At 43.4% G+C, this 14,341-nt stretch overlaps 2 protein-coding genes across 4 annotated transcripts in view; one reads left to right on the top strand and one right to left on the bottom strand.

The window, feature by feature from the left end:
• Positions 1-644: 644 nt before the first annotated feature.
• PDCD10 (programmed cell death 10) lies at positions 645-12,813 on the bottom strand. 3 transcript variants are annotated; one of them, XM_063167369.1, is made up of 8 exons: positions 12,790-12,813; positions 6,246-6,460; positions 5,613-5,666; positions 4,169-4,286; positions 3,403-3,529; positions 3,022-3,100; positions 2,627-2,709; positions 645-1,130 (listed from the first exon to the last, which is right to left on the bottom strand). In XM_063167369.1, exons 2-8 carry the CDS (start codon positions 6,339-6,341, stop codon positions 1,049-1,051), a joined length of 639 nt encoding a protein of 212 aa, XP_063023439.1. In that variant the 5' UTR covers positions 6,342-6,460; positions 12,790-12,813; the 3' UTR covers positions 645-1,048. The 3 variants fall into 3 exon arrangements, with proteins under 3 accessions (XP_063023439.1, XP_063023438.1, XP_063023440.1); XM_063167368.1 differs by lacking the exon at positions 12,790-12,813 and adding an exon at positions 12,664-12,764; XM_063167370.1 differs by lacking the exon at positions 12,790-12,813 and adding an exon at positions 12,664-12,757 and having other exon boundaries at positions 6,246-6,452.
• Positions 12,814-12,943: 130 nt separating this feature from the next.
• Positions 12,944-14,341, top strand: part of SERPINI1 (serpin family I member 1) — a 44,360-nt gene continuing 42,962 nt past the window's right edge. The window contains exon 1 of the mRNA XM_063167367.1: positions 12,944-13,039. The gene's annotated coding sequence lies outside the window, so the exon portion shown is untranslated. The remainder of the gene's footprint in view (positions 13,040-14,341) is intronic.

Genomic DNA, 14,341 nt, shown 5'->3' with positions numbered 1-14,341 from the left:
GGGATTCGTCAGAACTTGTGAAACATCACCAGGAAATCACAAAGGGAAAATTTCCACCTGTCCAGCAGCAGCTCTAAACCACCTACACAGCCAAGGTTTGTCAGTCGAGGTCTCACATGATTTCAATTCCCTGAAAAAACAAAGTTGCCTTATGGCATGCATAGTATAGATATCACTAGTGCTACCTGGAAGAGTTCTGGCTCCAATCCTCCTCCCTCCCAAAGGGGACAAATTCAAACCCACTTATCTGAAGAGTTTTAAATTCAATCTTTGCTGCATATATTTCAAATAAACCTGTGCTCCAAACCTTGGAATAGCCTAGGAGTAAAAAAACCTGTTAACTTGCCACTAACAGAAGACTAAGAAAGAAGTGAGATCTAGTTTCTATCAAAAACAAAAGCACATCTCACTTCTGGGTTTATTTATTACTTTCTCAAAGACATTTTAATATAATTATTCTGATATTCTGGTCTAGATAACAGCCAAAATCTCAGTTTTAAGGAAAACCCCTCATTGTACACTGATTTGAACTCCCAGTAGCTTTAAGCACCCAAATAATTTTAATTTCTTTTTCTACTGAATGAATGTTCTGCAGTTCTAGAAAGATGAGTTATGCACTTTTGTTCACATACAAAAAGACAGTCTAACAGATGTAAACTATTTATTGAATATTTGCCACCAATATTGTTAAATACATAATCTTGCAGTTTTCCGCTTTCAAGTTAAAATGTCAGAAACAGAACACCAAATATTTACAATTCTTGTAAGGAATGTTACATAATGACACATTAAGGCGTAAATTCTTTTGGCTTATAATTCTGAAAAGAATGATAATAGCAAAAAGTGATGCAAAATCTTTCTTGTGAGATTATGATTAAGCTACAATGTTTTACAAAAATATGGTGTAAGATGGCAATAATCCCATTCAAAATCCTGCATTAGGCCCCTCGAGAGGGGCTGATAATTTATACAGTCAAAACTTTTAAAATTTACATATAAAGGTACCCTATCCACCATTGAAAAGTACAACTCTCAACATATACAGTTTTCAGGCCACAGTTTTGAAGGTCTGGAGTATCAAGTTGGTTTGATGAATTAGTCGGTTGGCACTTATGAACACATTTATTGCCCTGTGGAAAGAGAAGAATATTGCTTCAGACACTCCAGAAACATGGCAGGGGAGAGAGCCAGCATCACTGGCATCTAGAACTGGAGAATTGGAAGCACAGGGATGTTCCACCCTGTGCTGACCTACCTGAAGCTCCCTGCTGGCAGCCAGCCAGCCTCATTTGCATGGCTAATCCCAGGAAGGCTGTGCTGATTTGGCAGGAATTTAAAAAGAATTTGGCTCTCTATCATCACTGACATCTCAATCCTTTCCTTCTGGGACTCAGATAACCAAGGGAAAACCATGGAGCAGATGACTGGGGTTTGGAGCCAGATGATCTTTAAGGTCACAGCCATTTTCTGACTCTGTGACTGTTAAACACCTTCCCAAAGCTGAGCTCTTCACCCTTTAGGAATTCCAGAATTGGCAACTCTTCCCTCAGGGAATACTAAACGTGCCCACATGTGACAGCAATGCTATTTTAGTTACCTTTCTGCACAGAAAGGTGTGGGGTCACCGAAGTTTTCAGCTCAGAAATGACGTCTGAGCAGTGCTGGGGGCAGCAGGGATCTCACCCCATGTGCAGCTCAGACAGAAATTCCTCCTGATTTCCCAAGGATGGCAAATACAGGATGGAATTTCTCACACTACTGCAAATTATTAACACACTTTAAATTAAGCCCACACAGTTACTTCTGTCCAGGAATCAAAGCTACTAAAGCCTAAACTTCTCATTTTGGTATCAAATTTAGTCCCAATTTCAGGAAAAGGAGAGAAAAACAAGAATGCTTTGATGGGAGCAGGACTGTACTCCCAGCTGGTCTCAAGACTTTTCTCTCCTTTATAATGCACCATCTCCTGGGTGCTCTCAGCCTTTGCCAAGCTCAACAAGAGCTGACATCAAAGTTGGTTCCATCTTTAAAACAGAACATTCTGGCACTGTCAGAATCTGAGGGGGATCCATTCATCCTCCAAAAGAATCACTACAGTGAATTATACAGGAATAGTGACTGTAAAACCCAAGGTGAAGACCTGGAAAAAGCCTCAGTTTGAGGGCTAAAATGCTCAGCTAGAAAAAGATTCAGCTGAATCATTCCAGATACTGTGAGGGTCTATAAAGAAAGGTCAATAAAAATGTAAATCAAAGAGAACCCTGCACAGATGTTTTGTATTTGCAAACGATACTTCAAATAGGTAAATTACTTTTCTCAACAAAAAAATCCCCATAATTTCTTTGTCCTTGTATCTGCACTGAGAAAACCCACACAGGGCCAGGAAATTGAACTTCTCATTCAAATTCAAAACTAACACCACACATGGGTGTTACATGGTGGTGAATTGAACAATTTTCCCTTTCCTCAAAGGCAAAAAAGCAGCATTTTAAGGCAGCCATGGTAATGAGAGGACACAGGTAAGGAAATAATTAGGCAACTCCTAAAAAAGGCAGCTTATGCCTGTCCTATTTTCCTGTTAGTCATTATGCAAATTGTTGAAACAACAGGACAAAAGCATACTTACTTTCCATCTTTAAAATAGGTTTTCAGAGTATCACTGAAACTTTTGGAGTATTTTACAAACTCTTTCTTTTGGTGCTCAAGTGCCTACAAAAACAAAAACACCAGGAGCAGAGTCTTAGTTCACATATTTCTGTGTACAGTGAGAACCTTAAGGTTTAACTGATCAGAAAATTAATTAATGTTACATCAGGAATAAAAATTTTGGTTTTTTTTTTTCTTTAGAAGAAACAAAGAGGAATAATTATTTTCTCTAGAACTCCTGAGACCTATCACACAACCATTCTGCTGTTAAAGCATGGTTTCATTGACCAGCTAGGCTCTGCTGTTCATCCTTGGATCAAAGGATGCCTCTTGTGCTGCTATCAGAAATATTGGATGGAGAGCTGGTGCACGTACCCGCCGGTTCTGGTACTGGTATTTCTTGAAGACATTATTTACTGTGTCAAGGAGCTCCTTTATTGCACTTGCAATGTCCCTGTTGGGCAAGAAAAAGAGAATTTCAATATCCTCAGGAGATGCCATGAAATGCTGGAATTGAATCCCTTTCCAGCAGTCAAGTATTTCTCAGGGCAGTCCCTACAGAGGAAATGTCAGACATGATGGAGGAGGCCAAACTCAGCAAGTTTGGTCAAGTAACATCCTCATCATTTCTAAGTAGGATCAGGCTCTCTGGCAATGGGAACAATGCTGCTACATCTACAGAATTTCAATATTCAGACCTAAATACAGCAAGTTTGACCTCTCCACCTGCAGCAAAATCCACCATATTGTACTTACTTGATTGTCTGAAGAAACCTCACTCTGTCATTGATCTCATCTGGAATCTTACTAAGAATCTGTTTAAGTGCTCGTGCCTTTTCATTAAGATCTTGGAATTCAGGTTCAGGTCTTTCAATCATATACTCTGGCAAAAAGAACATATTCAAAACCACCATTAGTTTGTCCTGAAGTCAGTAGTGACAGCTAAAAACACGACACAAAATACAGCAGGATTGCCAGGGTGAATTTGAAGGTGAACAGCACAGAACTGCAGTGAATAACCCCTGTGTGAATCAGGACAGTGCAACAATCACCTTCATTACTGCATGGTGGAAAAAGAGCCCATCTTACTTTATTTGAGACATTAAAGTCATCAAATTCAGTATTAAAATAACTTAAAGCTTGCAGTATATTCTCCTTCTGTGACAGTGTAACTGCTGCTTTTAATTTGAAGTAGGGAAAAAAAAAGAGGGTGTTATAATCCATATTTGCCTTTTCCTTTCCTTTGCTGTTAGTGTTGCAAAAGGTGAACTATGCACCCATAAAAACATAGTTGTGAACATTCATTTTATTTCTTTCCTTCTCTTATTAGTCAAGTGTGGTGTTCAGGCAGATTTAACTTCTCCAATAGCAGTATTCAAAAATACAAATTTTCTTCTACTATGCTGACAAAATTCTACTAAGAAACAAAGAATCTCTTCTGAAAAAAGAAGATATAGAGAATTGCATGTTCCTAGTTAGCAGTGTAATTAAAAATACAGTTATCCAACACAGGCTTTGTTACCTTCTACATCATCAGCTGCCATACGCAGCAGAGACTCTGTGAAATTCACATCCACACTTTTCTTCTCCAGAATTTTCATGATGATGTCCTGTGTTAGACCTGGATTTTCTTTTTCAGCCTGTAAAGCAGAGAAATTTTATATTTTTAAATAAGCCAGACCTGGACATTTCAAACACTAAGATTTTCATGTAAATTGTTTCAGATCCTGCAGGAGTTTGCTAGGAACTTTGAATGTCTAAGGGCTTTAGACAAGTAGATTATATTAAAAACATTTGTCCACTACAAAATTCATTTTTCTTGGACTACATCATTGATTTTTGTATAAGCAACTTTTCCAATAAGCCCTTGCACTCATTTTAATTTGAGTAAGAAAGGTTTTAATAAATGCCTCAATCCTGTTATATTTTCATAAACACCAAGCTTTAAGACAAAGATATGGTATCCCCTGGAACTTAATTCACTCCAACACAGGTGCTACTCCCCCACCTTCCCCTGACATTTGTAAATGTGCCCCTCATGAATCACATCATATGCTCACACATCATCTGGGAATTGTTCTTTCAGAAGAAACCCAGCTTTTGATTGATGACATATCTAAGTAGAGAGCTGGATTAACACTGGAGCTGTTCACATCACCTGTGCTGCTACCAGAAACTGCTCTGTGTGGAAGATAAATGAGCCTCTGTGGGTTTTTAGCTGGCACTACCATTTTTACCATCATCTCAGTTTTACATTATTTGCATCCAGCTTAGCTCCTTCCCACCAATTGTGAAAACACACAAAACCAACCCACACTTGTAGGAGCTCACTTTGAGACTTCAGCCCATCAAGGTACATTCAGATTTCAGTGCAGGAACAGGGAACTATCCCAGATTTGCACAGCTCAGATATCTCATGCCTGCCATTACTTTGTTTCAATTTTTGAAAAGATCACCACTTCAATAACGCAATGTAAAGGAATATCTGTATTTTCACTCCTTAGGAATACAATGGAAAAGTCAGAAGAATCTTTTTTTTCCATTTACTGCTGGATTTCTACACAAGCACTGAAGTTCATCCACAAAAAAATCCCATTACCACTCACTTTGTAAACCAATTTCAAAGTCTGCTACGTGCCTATTGCTCATGAGAGCCTATTCTACAAATCTTGTGGATTTTAGATTAAGTTGATTATTTATTCACTGACTGCTCCCTCATTTAAGCTTTTGTTCTATATGGACAAGAGAAGAGTCTGTTTAAAATTGCTCATTCAGATTTCTACTCATGACATCTGCAGACATCTCAAACTTCCAGTTCATGCAATTGTCCATTTTATTTTTAGACTACTGGATCAAGGATGAAGTCTCAGATAAAAAGACAAGGAAACAAGAGAGCTGACCTTTTAGCTTCATCTTACACAGCTTACTTTTGAAACAACCATTTTTCAATGCAAGTTACTTCTCACCTTAATAAAAGCTGCTCTCAGTGTCTGAGCTGCAGACAGATTTACTCTTTCTAGCTGCAATAAAAGTTTAGAATTAATGATTAGCATTCTGTTGTTATCAGAACAAAACAAATTCAGTAATCACACCTTGCCCCATAAAGCAGAATGGGAAGGGGGATTGACAGAAGCTTTCAAATTGCTGGTGTCACTTCAGAGATACTATAAAGTTAATCCCAAAGGAAAGAGTTCCCCCCACAAATGAAAACAAAAATCACTGGATGCATTTTGCAGCAAAAGTCCGACAGAAGATTGTGAGAACATCTTGGCAATCTCTGATATTCAAAGAAAAACAAATATTAAATTAAAACCATTAACAGTAAAATTAAAATGCATCAAGCTGTTCACAGGTTTGACTGTGTGTCATTTCCTGCCAGAGAACACCAGAACTGGCATTTTTATCAAAATCCTTTGTTAAAGGCAAGAGAAAAGCTCAGGACCAAGACAACCAGCAAGCTTTGATGGCAAGAAGGGTGAACCAATGCAGAGAGAGAAGATGTGTTAGACAAAGCTTTCCCAAGATGAGCAGCATGTTCCTGTGGCCTCATTTCCCAAAATAAAGGGGATTACTGCATTCCAAGGTAAACTGGAGCTCACCTCATTAAAGACAGGGTACATAACAGCATAGAGAGGCATGGAAACCATAGAAGTGGTCTCTGCTTCATTCTTCATCTCTTCCATTGTCATCCTCATTCAAAGAGCCACTTCTCAAGGAAAACACTATAGAAGCAAAAAACTCCTCATTCACTGAAATGTCTCCTCTTTTTCCTCGTTGTGCAAGAATACTTGAAGAACTTGGGAAATCTATTGTCCTTAGGGTGTGTGAGAAAAGAGAAAACAAACACACAATTACAAATCTTGAGAGGGACAGGATCTGAAAATGACAAGGCTCACATCAATGTGAGTTCTACTGTGTAGAAACCAGGGATTTCCTATTACATGAGTCAAGTAAACATGGAATGACCACTTGGTGTAACTTCAAAACTCTAACTGAAATCTATTAAATGAATATTTTAAAGAAAAGGTGCTGCTCCAAGTGTTTTCCCCTTCAAGTTCTTATGGAATCAATTCTCCTTAAAGCAGGGATTTTATGTGCTATTTACCAAAATCTTGCCACCACTCACAGGCAGCAGCATAAGGTTCCTGACAACTCCCATCCAGGAAAAACTTGGAGAGCACTCCATGCTGCAGCCCAAGCCCCATCCAGATGCACTGTGACTATTAAAACTACCTATAAATAGGTATATTTACAAATATTCCATCTTGCACATGCATCAAGCTGTGATTCTGCTGGAGATCAGTGCCTGCTTTCCACCCTCTGAACGTGAACACTGCATCTTTGGTTTAATATAAGCTGAAGTCATGTTTCCACTCAGGGTGTGCCACCAGCTATGTTAACTCAATGGAAAATTATTGTTCCAGTAACTGAACCTCTGTTTCAGAAGTTCTCCACCCAGCCCAGCTCATCATATCCATCGCTGCTCAGACCCAGAAATTATGTGGAAAAGAAAAAAGGTCACCTTACAGTTGATAAAAAGCCCTTGTTCCAACCTGCTGTGTTTTATCTTAATCAGATTCTTTAAAAAATATTTTATATGACATAATTGAGTTTAAAGACCTGAAGTCCAAGTCAGAAATAAAGATAAAAAGAAAGATATTAAGGGTTTTAATTTTTAGATTTGCTTGGAGAATTTAATGCACTAGAGGAGGGATTTTTTTTTCTCCTAGCAAGCTCCAGACACCTGGCATTTGCATGTCTGTGTAATTCACTGACATTTTAGTAAGAAGTGAAAAGAGTGAAATGGTAAGAAACAGCAGAAACTGCTCCAGCAATCAATATCACTTCCTGAGAGCATGAACAGGTTAAGAACATGCCAGGACATTTCTTCAAGCCATATCCCTCATTATGCTCTGCACTGGCTGAAGATCTTCAGGCTGTTCAAACAGAAGAACAGGTATTTTCTGTCCAGAGCAGATCTATAATTGCTTAGCCATAATTACACAAGTGAAATTTGTTACTGATTACAGTCAGCACAGAGAAGAAACGGGATGACTACAAATCTTGTGCATTTCTCTTTTGGGAACAGTAAAAGCTGAAGAAAAAATTCAACATGACTACAGTAAAAACTTTATACAATCTTCTAACATGGACTGCTCACTGCAAAACCTCACTTTGTTCCTCTTGCTGTTCCAGCTCAAAGAGCCACAGATGAGCTGATGAATGCCTCCAGCCCCAGAAAAGGATTCCTGAGGCTTTAGAAAAGGTCTGGATGGATGAAATGCATATTCTGCAATAATCAGGGGTCTCACACTTTATCACCCACCCCTGGTATTTTACAGCTGTCAAGAACATGGAGGAACACAAGTGAATATTCATCATTCCTCAAAAAGTGGAGTGTTTTCCCAAGAACTTGTTTCAGTTACAGAAATTCATGCCAGGTCTGCTCACATGGGGGGAGGGAACTTGTCTGAACAAGTCTGCACTCCCTACTGCAGGTACAAGCTGTCCCATTTATTATCCATGTGTATTCCCTGCTGGATGGAGATTTGGTTTTTTGCTGTTGAATTCCTCCTTTCTGGAGGTTCAGTGAGTGTCCCCTCACACACCTGCATTCACAGATGAATTTGTAGCACATTTTCATCTGTAGTCTCAGAGTAAGTTTTTTAAATAGTTAAATCAGGTCACTGAACATTGTTCTACCCAAAAGATTTTTATCACAGGAAGAAGGGCAAAAAAGGACAAAACTGCCATTAGATATAATTACTTTGTTTTTATGGGTTAGCAGTATCCACACACACACAAAAGGAAATACTAAGTGAAATGATGGATTTTTATGATGATGAAAACCTATTACACTGCGAGCTACCATGAAGAACTCATTTTCTCCTGAAGAACCATAAGCTATTGTTACTAATCCATGGTACAGTTAAAACCCTCATATAAAAACAATTATACATTATCTATTACCCCTTTTCCAGACACTGACACTCCTAAAAAAAATAAATTACAACACTTGGATTTATATTAACACAAAGGATACCAATTTTGCAACTGAAGAGGTGGGTTTATATATATGTGCACATAAGAAATATTTAAGAACACCAAATGCTTTGTGGTGCCAAGATATGAAAAGAAATATATTCAATTTATCACACTGCTCGTTCATTATTTCAGAAATCTTCCTCTTTTCCAGAAGGTACACTAGGAAGTATCACAGGACCTGACTGCTAAAATTCTCAAACTGTTTATCTTTACAGTTAGGAATCAACCTCACATCTTTTGGATGCAACTTATTCACTTCAGTCTTTGCTAGTGTTAAATAGAAAGAATAATTATCTTCACAAAAACTCTGTGTTCATTGTGTTACTGGAAGTCAGTTTGTCATCATAAACCACATCCAAATGCCCTTGAAGGTGGTCTCAATCCTGATGAGGGACCAAATCCTCCTGAAAACTGAAGTTTCTGTAATTAGATCAATTATCAGCAAGCCCACTAACCTTCCAAATGGCCTGACTCAAGCCAGTTTAATGCACATTATCAGCAGCAAGGAGGAGCTTTCAGCATTTCTTTTGGGATGTGATCAAAAGCAGCTCTGCACAGCTGCCAGACTCTCTGACAGTGTCTTGCAACAGCTTAACTTCAGTGCCTCCAATCCCAAAAGAGCCTTTTCTTTGAGAGGAGTTTACCCTAGTTTCATCTGTCATCTGCTTTATTTGACATTCTCACAAAAGGTGAAATAAGATTCCATGAGAAGGTGATTTATTAGGACAGCACAGTGGAGCGGTAGAGCTGAGAAAATCCTGGAAAACTGCAGGATGCAGAAAAGGTGTTACTGTGCTGGCAAAGTTGTTAATTGGTGTGAGGGGGCAGGTGAGGAGAAGGCAGCAGGACAGAGCCAAACACTGAGCTCAGTGTCAGCCTGATGCCCCTCTGTGTTCCAGGGACCCCAAATCTCTGGGTGTGCCATGAGGGAACAGACAGAACGAGACAGGAATTGAAACAGAACCTGGATTTGCCAACTGTGCCAAAATAATCCAGTGAATACAGCCCTGACTGCTCAGTCCTGGCCCATCAAACACAGCAGGCTGCATTCCAAGAGATGCACTAACACGGAATACGTGCTTGCACTGTCAGGATAAATCTTACATTCTAACCTTTAAGTCTCAGCACTAAAATATGATCCCAGCCAGTCAGCAAACATGGACAGAGCTGGTATATTTTAGATGAGGAATAGATGTGGAAAGGTTCTTTGACAGGCCTATTCCCCCACAGCCACCCAATGACATTTTAAATCATTCAACTGAACTTTAGCAGAAAAAAAAACCCCAAAAACCCAAGTCCTGCCAAGAAGGGTGAAGAGCACAGACCACCACAAATCCCAGATGGACAACCACCATTGTCAGTGTCTGAGGTGACAATCTGCTTTCTCTATGTGTGTCATTTACTGACAGACTTTGGGTCATGCAGTCAAATCAAGCAGAGCTGCTTAACAAGAACACAACATCCCCAGGATCCTCCCCAAATCCACACCTGCTCCTAGGCCAGGCTGGAGAGGTTTGATCAAAGAAAGGTGTTTGTGTAGCACAACCTTCTGAAGCAGTGCTTAAAGCAAAGAGAGCAGACTCTCATGATTTCAACTTTTCAAGTTTTAAACCAACAGAAATATTTGGTATCAACTGGCAGGGTTTCAGCTCTGTCATCAGCAGATCTGATGTTGTCTCTGTTCCCTTCTCCAGGCTCCATCTACCCCGGATCAGGGAAGTGCTTAGACATTAATATTCTTTTTTAGAAAAGTACTACAGAGGAACAAGGCCCAAGGCAGTGATTACAAATATTATTATTTCAGTGGTTGGCTTCTAGCAAAAATCAGAGCTCCATTCCTGCTAGAAAAGACCTTACTGCCAGGAGGTTCTGCTCCACTTTTTGCAGGAAGGATTCAAGAAGAGGTTTTACCTTTAACCTGATCTGAGATCCCTGAGTTACCAGAAAATTCATTCAAGCCCTGGAAGAGAGAGTGGGGGAAGGGAAATAACAGCATAAATTCCATCTGAATCCAGAGGCAGAGCTTGAATCAAAATGTAAGAGCAATGTGCATGGGAGGAGAGAGTGTAGATGATTTACTACTGCTGTTGTAAAGTTTATGGAAGTAAAAAAAAATTGTAGAATTTGCTCTTTTAACTATATACACACCCACACAACCTGTCTTGGTAACTCTTTCTATCATTAATGGTCACTTGAATTAAAAAAAAAAGACCTTAACCCACACATCTTCTTTTTTTTGGTCAGATGTTACCTTACCTGCCACTGTATTTTAATTATCAATTGCAATTATTTCCCATTGTACAACTTAGATTATTTGATGCAAAGCTTCAAAGCTTTGTGTTTCAGATACAGAATTACTTTCCTTCTTTTTAAAGCTGAGTATGGGTGGATTCACTGGGATTAGCATACAGATCAAGTATTAGGATAACAATCTGTATTTTAAAATCAGCAATGATAAAAAGAGACTTAAAAGGCATCCTACTGAACTGATTCCACATCCTGCTGATTCTTACACCAAATAGTTTCACTGCAGAGTCAATAAAAGGCATGTCACCAGTATTGAAGTTTAAAAGTGTCTTCTAATTCCTCTCACCAGAACAGAAATGCAGTTTCCAAACATCTCCACACACGTGTAACAGTCACCTGCAGTGAAATTCACTCTGGCAAAGCAGAACTGCTTGTGCATTTGATTACTGTAAGAGCAGTTCTATGACTAATTCAGAAATGACACAGACCTGTGATAAATCCAAGATGTCTATTTTTAGAACCATATCAACTCAAAAAACAAAAACCAAGCCTAGCCTGAAGTCAGGCTTATAATTAGTCCATGTTCTTTTGCTGGACTTCAAAATGGAAGTGATTGAATCTGTCCTAAAACACCCGGTGTGTGTCTCACAAGAGACCCCACAGCCTGTGCTCCAGTTCCAGCAGGCAGCACCACCAGAACTGTTATACAGCACAAGTGAAACAGGTCATGAATGTTGGAATACATAACCACAACATATCCCCGTTTCTCTTTCGCCTCTTTGGGAATGTGAAAGTGAAGCCATTACTTTACCAAAACACAAACAGGTAGGACACAGCTCCAAAGATACAAAAACACATTCCAGCGTGTGAACACATACCAGAGGTGAATTAGTTCCTCTGATAACAGGAACAGCACAAGGTTTCAGCCACCCAGTATGTGCGAGCTACAGGAAAAACACCAACCCAACTCACCAGTTCAGTGAGCAACTTAATGGAACACCCCAGCCCCGAGTGCTCAGCCCCCAAGGGGGGCACAGCCGGGGGGAGCCTGCGGAGGAGGAACCCCAGAATCAATCGGGCTGGAAAAGACATCCAAGATCACCCAGCCCGACCTTTGAACAAACAGCACCTTGTCAAGCAGACCATGGCACCCACCGCCACGTCCAACCTCTCCTTAAAACACCTCCAGGAACGGTGACTCCACCGCCTCCCAGGGCAGCCCATTCCGATGGCTAATCACCCCTTTCTGTGAATAATTTCTCCCTAATGTTCACCCTACACCTCCCCTGGCGCAGGAAGGGGGAAGGAGCCCAGGCGCCCTTTCTCCCTGCCCGCCGCAGCCACCTGACAGCGCTCCGCTCCGAGAGGACGAGCTAAAAATAAATACACACAAAAATAAAACACATCCGGGCCTGCGCCCGCCGGGCCCGGCCCGGCCCGAGCGAACCAGCACCAGGCCGGGAAGCCCGGACGGGGCCAGGCCCCAGCCCCGCGGCCGCGGGAAGGGCGGGCAGAAGGACAAGCCCCGGGCGCTGCCTCAGGGCCGGAGGAAGGAGGTCACGGCCCGGCCGGGAGGGGAAGGGACACCCCGCGCACCTTCCCCGCACGCCGAGGCCGCCCTCAGCCGCTTCCTCAGCCCGGCCGCCCCTCTCGCAGCCCCGGAGGGCGCGGCGGGCCCCGCGTCCAGCCCGCGAGAGCCGGGCAGGGCTGGGCTCGGCACCTCACCTGCCCCGGCCCGCCGAGCCCCCGCTGCTCCCGAGGGGCTTCGCCGCCGCCGCCGCGCCGGAAGCGCCCGCGAGGAGCAGGAGGAGGAGGAGGAGGAGGAGGAAGATCCGCGGTGTTACCACACACCAGGCGTTGTCCGGAACCGCGCGCGGGGCCCTGGGGCTCGTAGTCCGCCCTCCGCGACCACAAGCCCCACAATGCCGAGCGGAGCGGGGGCGGGAGCGATCGGCGGGGCGGGCCGGGGCGGGGACAGCGCCCGGGCGGAGCGGGGCTCAGAGGAGCCGAGCACAGCCCTCCCTGCTCGGCAGAGCCGCGGCGGAGCGCGGAGCGGCGGCAGCACCGCCGGGCAGCGGGCGGGGCGGCGGCGGGAGTGCCGGTGAGTGCGCCCGTCCCTTCGCGGGGCTGTGGGACCGAATAAACCGAGCGGCTCCGGTTTGTTTCTTACACCGTGCCGGAGTAGCGGCGGTGCGGAGGAGCCGCTGCCCGTGCGGGGGTCGCCGCCGTTCCCTCGGCGCCGGAGGGAGGTAGGCAGGGACGGGCTGCGCCCGCTGCGGCGGGAGAGGAGGCGTTCGGGATCAGAGCTGCTTCTCCGGCGTGGGATGAGCGGCAGGCGAGCCCAGGAACCCTCCGGTGCTCGCTCGGCTGCTGCGGGCGGCCGGGGCGGGACGCGCTCTCCGTCCGGCCCCGCGGAGCTCAGCCCGCGCCCCGGCGGAGTTGGGCTCGGGTGAGGGAGGGGTCGCGGTGCCGTGTCCCGGAACCCGCCCGCGCTGTCCCGCGGCTCCCCGCGGCCGCCCAGACCCTTCCCAGCCCGCCCTGGGCTTCCAGAGCCCGCCCGTGAGGGGTTCGCCCGCCTGTGGCAGCCCCGTCCGGCGGTTCGCTCGGCGCGCCGCAGAGCGTCTGTGCGCCCCGGGTGCTGGCCATTAAAAGAACTAAACTTGGGCGCTATTTGTCGGGGTGGTTCTGCTCCTAGTGAGCTTCGAGGTTTGGAGTTTCGAATTGCATCGTAGGAAGAGCTCAGCGATTAAAATTTAATGTTAATATTAAAGCATCAATTCAGTTCTAGATCCGAATTTGCATTTCTGATGTGTCCCTGTTATCGCTCGCTTTTAAAAAATGCTGTTCGTTTCTGCCTAACGTTAAGGCACTGAATTCCCCAGGGTGAACGTGGGAATGAAGCATTAAACTTGCCAGGCTTTGGCTGTAACTTCTTGCGGTGCTGCCGGCAGGGTGGGAAGAGTTGGGTGCCTTTGGGGACAGAGGGACGATGTGCAGGTGTCCGTGTGTGTCACCCATCCACATCTCCTCCTTCGGGGTGGGGTGAAAAATAGGAAAAAAGGTACCTGGGTTGTCGCACGTGTGGATTTTCTCCTTCCCACACCGCCTTGTTTTAATCAGATCTCTCACATATCGATGGGTGATCTCTCACATATCAAGTACTCTATGCATCCTGGTGTTAAAGGGATGCTCAAAACCTGCCGCGTGTGTATGGGTTTGGTACTGTTAATCACCTAAAATCTTCAATTTTCTCCTCATTTTTGTTGTGATCTGGTGATTTAGTCTAACGGAAAATTACGCCCTTCTGTGTAGAGGGGAGGTGTTTATTAAAATGATGTAGCATAGATTGAGCTAAATGTCTGCTTAATGGTTATTTATCCTTTCAGTGAAATTAGTATTTCAT

This window comes from Melospiza melodia, chromosome 12 (genome assembly GCF_035770615.1).
Source record: "Melospiza melodia melodia isolate bMelMel2 chromosome 12, bMelMel2.pri, whole genome shotgun sequence".
Classification (NCBI taxonomy): Eukaryota; Metazoa; Chordata; class Aves; order Passeriformes; family Passerellidae; genus Melospiza; species Melospiza melodia.
This window is presented reverse-complemented; position numbering and strand designations above follow the sequence as displayed.

Excerpts from the sequence above, each read along its gene's own strand:
- PDCD10 (XM_063167369.1), bottom strand. The coding sequence starts at position 6,341 with ATGAGGATGACAATGGAAGAGATGAAGAATGAAGCAGAGACCACTTCT. Across the intron at positions 3,101-3,402 it reads AGGTTTCTTCAGACAATCAA|GGACATTGCAAGTGCAATAA; the intron begins GTAAGTACAATA and ends CTTGCCCAACAG. Across the intron at positions 2,710-3,021 it reads ACCAGTACCAGAACCGGCGG|GCACTTGAGCACCAAAAGAA; the intron begins GTACGTGCACCA and ends TTGTTTTTGTAG.